At 58.3% G+C, this 6,402-nt stretch overlaps 1 protein-coding gene across 2 annotated transcripts in view; it reads left to right on the plus strand.

Moving 5' to 3' along the window:
• LOC101645688 (polyamine-modulated factor 1) overlaps positions 1–5,812 on the plus strand; it is a 31,985-nt gene extending 26,173 nt beyond the window's left edge. The window contains exons 2-5 of one of the 2 annotated variants that reach the window (XM_004714696.2): positions 1,494–1,599; positions 2,763–2,863; positions 3,903–4,098; positions 5,397–5,812. In XM_004714696.2, coding sequence (XP_004714753.1) covers positions 1,494–1,599; positions 2,763–2,863; positions 3,903–4,098; positions 5,397–5,450 — 457 coding nt within the window. In that variant the 3' untranslated portion in view covers positions 5,451–5,812. The remainder of the gene's footprint in view (positions 1–1,493; positions 1,600–2,762; positions 2,864–3,902; positions 4,099–5,396) is intronic. The other variant, XM_004714697.2, reaches the window with a different exon arrangement.
• Positions 5,813–6,402: the final 590 nt, after the last annotated feature.

The following is a 6,402-nucleotide window of genomic DNA, read 5'->3' on the forward strand; positions in this document are numbered from 1 at the left end:
CACATGGAAGAAGCACACCAGCCTGTGTGATCACGAGGTGTTGAAGGGATCTTGTATCAGGCATCAAAGAGCAAAAAATCAAATCATTGTGAATGAAGGGAGTGCAGATTGGGGACCCAAGATCCATCTGTAGGTAACTGAACACCCTCTTACAGAAGGGTTGCAAGGTGGAGACAAGCCAGTCAGGGTGCAGTGTAGCAACAACGAAACATACAACTTTCCTCTAGTTTCTAAATGCTTCTCTGCACCCCGCCCCCCACTATCATGATCCCAATTCTACCTTACAAATCTGGCTAGACCAGAGGATGTACACTGGTACAGACAGGAACTGGGAACACAGGGAATCCAGTATAGCACTTCGGGACCAGTGGTGAGAGTGGTGATACCGGGAGGGTGGGAAAGGGGAACTGATTGCAAGGATTTACATATAACCTCCTCCCTGGGGGGATGGACAACAGAAAAGTGGGTGAAGAGAGACATTGGACAGTGTAAGATATGACAAAATAGTAATTTATAAATTATCAAGGGTTCATGATGGAGGGAGGAGCAGGAAGGGAGGGGGGAAATGAGGAGCTGATGCCAAGGGCTTAAGTGAAGAGCAAATGTTATGAGAGTGTTGAGGGCAGCGATTGTACAAATGTGCTTGACACAGTTGATGTATGTATGGATTGTGATAAGAGTTGTGGGAGCCCCCAATAAAATGATTTTTAAAAACCGAGGAGGAAAAAAAAAGGAGGAGGAAGGTTGTTAATCAGAGTATCTGTCCAAGTTGGGCTGCGATCTGAAAGGTCAGCAGTTGGAAACAATCAGCCCCCTGTGGGGAGGAAGACAGGGGTCTCTAGCCCCGGAAATGAAGAGTTCCCATTTGGGAACCCCTCAGGGCCAGCTCCACTCTGACCTTTAGGGTTGTTCGCTAAGAGCGGGCCTCGATGGCAGTGAGTTGGCTTGGTTGGTCCAAGAGGAGACCAGGCTTTGCGTGTCTGATGGGTACCTTTGGGTCCTTCCATCTCAAGGGTGTGTGAGTGCGGGTGCTCTCGGCTGCCAGGAACAGACACCCACGTAAAACGGCCTGAATAGTCAGGGAGGGAAAACGAAACATGACGTCCCGAGAGGAGGGTGGCTCCTGGGTGTTTTCAGCAGATCTCTCTGCTCTGCCTCCGCAGGGTGGAAGCTCCGCCTCAGGCCCAGGCAAAGTGCCACCAAACACAGCAGTGTCCTACAGAAGAGGCACAGGCCCCTTCCCCCAACCACCTGCCCAGGAATGACCACGGCTAATTTAGGCCACGTGGCCCTGGACCAGCAGCACCGGCAGCAGACATGCTGCTTCTCAGGCCCCAGCCATTCTGTGGCTTTACACATGCTGAGGTTTGGGGCCTTCCTCAGGATTGAAGCTGCAGGTGGACACAGCTGAGAGGCCTGTGCTGAGAAGTGGGGGTGGGGTGGGGCCCAGCTGTGTGTCAGCCCCCCGCCTCTGCCTTCTCCCCTCCCCGCAGCTTCCAGAGGTTCACCGACTGTTACAAGCGCTTCTACCAGTTGCAGCCTGATGTGACCCAGCGGGTCCATGACAAGTTCATTACTCAGTTGCAGACTTCCATCTGGGTGAGTAAGGAGCCCTGGTGGCACTGTGGGTTGGCACTGGCTAGCCTCAGGGTTGGCAGTTCAAATCCACCAGCCGTTCTCCAGGAGACAGCTGAGGCTGTCTGCTCTGGGGAAGACGTACCGTCTTGGAAACCCTGTACGGCTGGCATGAGTCTGGAGGGACTCCATGGCAGTGGGTTTGTGTTTGTTTTTGATCTGGGTGAATTAGCAATAGCAGGCAATTGGAGAAGCATGTAAGTGACACCCATGTCACATGGAGATACCAGCAGGTGTCCTTGGCTTGGTCTCAAGGGCAGTGATACCACGTCTGCCCCCTGCTTCCTCAGCCCCTAGAGCCCGCTCTTCAGGTCCAGGGCCTGCAGCACCAAGCACCCTCCAAAGTGGGTATCTTAAATGCCTCCTTCTCAAATTGTCCTCGTGTTTATATGTTGTCTGCCGAGCTAGCCGGATGAGCTCAGCAAGGGCAGGGCTGAGTCTCCCTCCCCTCCTGTGTCAGCACCTGACCCAGAGGGGCGTCTCATCGACTACCCGAAATCAATGGGGCCGCACAGAACACACACTGTAGAAAAGTCCGTGGTTTTTCTCCTGTCATTCAGTAGCCGAGAGAGCTCTTGGGATTAAGCTTCCAGGCTGTCACGTCCCCCTGCCCACCTCCCACCTCCAGACGACTCACGAGGCATCACCCTGTGCTGTCAGCCAAGGGCGCTCTGGGCGTCAGGGGTGCAGGAGGGCCAGAGGGCAGCTGCTGTGGAGGTGGTGGGAGGAGAGGTGGGCATGGAGAGCAGGGTGGGTGGCACAGCTGCCTGATGGGACACAGGAAAGGGCCACCTTTATTCCCCAAGAATGAGGAGCCCTGGAGGGCGGGAGCCAGTGGGCAGCAGGTGTGGTCCAGTACGGCAGGTAGGCCCAGGAGGTAAGGTCAGGGGCCTTTAGTGCCACGGGGTGGGTCGGGACTGGACAGCTCAGCTGGGCAATAGGAAAAGGCTTGCTCTAGGCCATGCAGTAGGAATTTTGTTCTTAATTTTCTCCATTGTACAGCTACATGTTGTCGAAAAAGGACCCGGAACAGAAACTAGCTAAGGTCATACTGGGTGCCTAGCAGCTTAGCATACTTCTGCCTGGTTGCCTCGACGCTCATACCCCCCACCCACCCTCTCCTTCAGGAGGAGATCACCGAGATCAAGCAGGAGGGGAACATGGAGGCCGTCCTGAATGCTCTGGACCAAATTGTGGAGGAAGGCAAAGGCCGCACAGAGCCAGCCTGGTGAGGGGGCCGGGCGCTTGGGGCCTGGAGGCCGAGAGGCCTCTCTGACAGGGACGGGTGGACAAGACAGACTGAGCAGTCCCCAGAGATGGCTGAACTGCACTGCACAGCACTTGTCGGGAGGGCAGGTGCGCTGCCCTGGGTAGGAAGTGAGGCAGTTTGTGGCAGGCCTGCGGGAGGGGAGGGGCCCCAGCTGGGACTCACGGAGCGGCTACTCCCTGGTCCACACGCAGTAGCACTGAGCACCTGCGGCAGGTGCCAGCCCCACCTGCTTCAGATGCCCGGAGGCAGCAGCGCCTCAGACTAAACCATGGAGCCTGTGCCAGCTCAGCGGCCCAGTCAGATCCACAGGGTTTCTGAGCCTGAGCGTCCTCTGCCTTCTCCCCCAGCGAGGCTGGTGCTCCCCAACTGCTGAGCTTGTGGTTGGGGACCGGGCTCTTCAGCAGGGAGCAAGGTGGACCAACACTGGCTCCCAGAAGCCACTGTCTCCATGGCAGCCAGATGATGCTGGCAGGTGGAGGGAAGAGGCCCCAGGCCACCTGCATCCTCACCCAGAAGAAGAGGCTCCTGGCCAGAGTAGACTCCTTTTGAAACTGTCCAAATCATCTATGTTTTGTGACTACAAGCTTTGGGACTGAAAAAAACATTTTTTTTTGTAAAGAACTCACAGTGGCTACACACACACACACACACACACACTCACACTCAGAAGTGACTGACTCTCATCTCTGCACATCCTGCCCCCGAGCCACCTTTCCTCATCTTTCCCATACACTGTACCCCCACCCAGGGAAGGATGGGCCAGCAGCCCACATGGTCACAAGGCAGGGTAGGAGAGCTTGGAGGGTTGGGGCTAACAGGGACCCCGGCAGAGGAGAGGAGACTGAGATGTGCGTTGAGTGAGGGGCGGTAAGCCCTTGGACACGGAAGTTCAGGGGCCCTCTGGGGGTCTTGGGAAGTGAGGGAAGCCAGCCTGACTGACTGGGGCTGAAGAACCCTCACTCCCGCCCCTGTGCCCCGTGCCCATGTGGCGTTGCAGGCGGCCCAGTGGGGTCCCCGAGGAGGACCTGCGCAGCACCATAGTGCCCTACTTCCTGCAGCAGCGCGACACCCTGCGGCGCCGGGTGCAGAGACAGGAGGTGGAGAACCAGCAGTTGGCAGAGGCCGTTCTGGCCAGGCGCAGGCAGGTGGAGCAGCTGCAGCTGCAGGTGCAGGCCCGGCAACAGGCCTGGCAGGTCAGTGGCCCCACCCTGCCCTTTGCCCTTCCTTCCCAAACTGGGGCTTCCTCCTCTCAATGTAAGGGCCTTCTTAGGAAGTAGGAGGGCCTGCCCACGCCCCTCTGCAAATGGGCCCCCATCGCCTCTGCCCCCGGGAGACCACGGTGCAGATGAGGAGGGGACAGGTCTCAGAGGGAAGGCGACTACTCCTTGTCAGAATCAGGGTGAAAAATCGGGGTGTCCAGGACCCTGTTCCTCCATGTGACCATTGGCCTCTGATTTAAGTGGCCTGCACTGGAACTGGAATGGCCTGGAGACATCTGAAAAAGCACCTTCCACATAGGGGGACTTCCTTTGGTCAACCAGCCCAGAGCCACTCGGGGCCCAGGGGGGGAGAAGGTGGCTGGGTGGGATGACACAGGTTTGGCTGCAATGATGAGGTGCGTTTTCCTAGTGGCCTGACATGCGGTCCCAAGAGAGGGTAGGCTGGTGACAGCATGCTAATTCTTCTCATGTCCATCGGGAGCTGTCCAGCTCATGTCCACCCAGAGCCGCTTGGCTGAGAGAAACGCCCCCAAATGCACAGCTCCTCATCCCAGCCAGTGGTCACCGAGGCCCTGCAGGAGCCTGAGCCTTGGGAGGAGGTGGTGGCAGAAGGCCAGAGACCTCTCCTCCCCATTGCCCCGGCCCTCTAGCTCCTCCCACATTCCCGACTGCTCCTGCAGACAGGCGACTGGCATGGCGGTGGTTGTCTAAGGTCGCCCTTCAGAGTCTCGCAGGGCAGGTTCTACAGCTCAGAGCCTTGTTTGCCGCATGTCAGGCCACTAGGAGTCCACCCTCCTGTCCAGAGTCCACCCTCCTGTGTTCGTTCGCCAACAAGACAGGGCCCGCCTGTGCTCGCCCGCCTGCAGGAGGCCTCGGCTCCCTCCCTCACTGCTCACACACCTGTGCTGTTATAGAGAGCCCCTGCTCTCAGACCACACCCCACTGCCCAGCCAACAAGCCTGGCACTATGGTCTTAAGTTGGTCAGTTGGACGGAGGGGGATGTTCTGCTCAGTGCCCCACGTGGGAGCTCCAGCGAGCTTATTCCCACCAAAGCTTCTCTGTTGCGGGTCCACTGGAAGAAACCCTCTCTGCTAGAGGGGCCAGTGGGGCCCCGGGACTGAATGCTGGGCACAGGTAGCAGGCCTTTACTCTGATGCCACGGTGTGAGCCACAAGCCCTGTCCATGCAGCCTGGGGGAAACCCAGGCCCTGAGTCTGGGGCACTAGAAAGCCCAGGGCCTGATGTGCCTCATCTCCCCCACCGACTGCAGGCACTATACAGAGAACAAAGGGAGCTGGTGGCTGTGCTGAGGGAGCCTGAGTGAGGAGACCACTGCGCCCAGGCACAGAGGGCAGCCAAGGTCCAAGGCTGGTGACCCCAGATGGAGGAGGTGCCACGGGACTGGGAGAATGGCGTCCAGTACCTGAGCAGGGACGGAGGAGAGGGCCGAACCAGTCTACTGCCCCACATCTCACCTTTGAAACCTTCTGGGGCACACAGCACACTACCTTCCATTCCCCCATTTTCTTGGCCAGCATGCAATTGGGACAAAACAGGGTCCCCCTATCCTCCCTGCAGTTCCTGGCTTGGGGAATCTGGTTTTAATTTCCACTGATTATCCCCTGGCTGGCCAGCCTTCCCTTGTTCTCCCACATCCGGAAATAAACTTCCTCCTCTACACTGTAATCTGCGAGGTGCTTCTTCTGCTGGGCCTCTCCCAGCCACTACCCCTCCGGGGTCAGCTGAGGCCTCCCTCAGGGCCCTAAGCACCCCGGTGGGGCTGTGCAGGATGGAGGAGGGCGGGTGCACACAGAAGGGCAGCAGAGCCTCTTGTACAGAAACCAGGACCCCTGGATTCCCCAAGGCCAGAGGAACTGCCAGGAGGGGTGTCACTCCGCCTAACCCAGCAGCATCCCTCGCTGATGTCTGGGTGGACGCCTCCAGGGGAGCTGGCCCTGGGTACCTCCCCGCCAGGCTGCGCAAGGTGAAGGGGTTGGGTGCATGTTGGGGGCAAAGCTCCTTTCGCTGGTGAGGCTGGAGCCCCTGCTCAACCAGACCCCCCAGTACACACCTGGGGAACTGCACCACTCAACTTTCTAGACGGACACCCCTCCTGCTAGCTGGGCCTCATGTGGGGGTGGCAGAAGCCCCAGGTCTCTGTTTTCAGTTTGGCGGGTGGGTGGGTAAGGACACAGGTCAGATGGGAAGGTGCCAGGACAGCCTGTCCCCAAGCGGGCGAGGCTGAAAGCACAGCCCTTCCACAGGCCCTCTGCTGG

This window comes from Echinops telfairi, unplaced genomic scaffold (genome assembly GCF_000313985.2).
Source record: "Echinops telfairi isolate 266 unplaced genomic scaffold, ASM31398v2 ScPeMD7_7425;HRSCAF=8463, whole genome shotgun sequence".
NCBI lineage: Eukaryota > Metazoa > Chordata > Mammalia > Afrosoricida > Tenrecidae > Echinops > Echinops telfairi.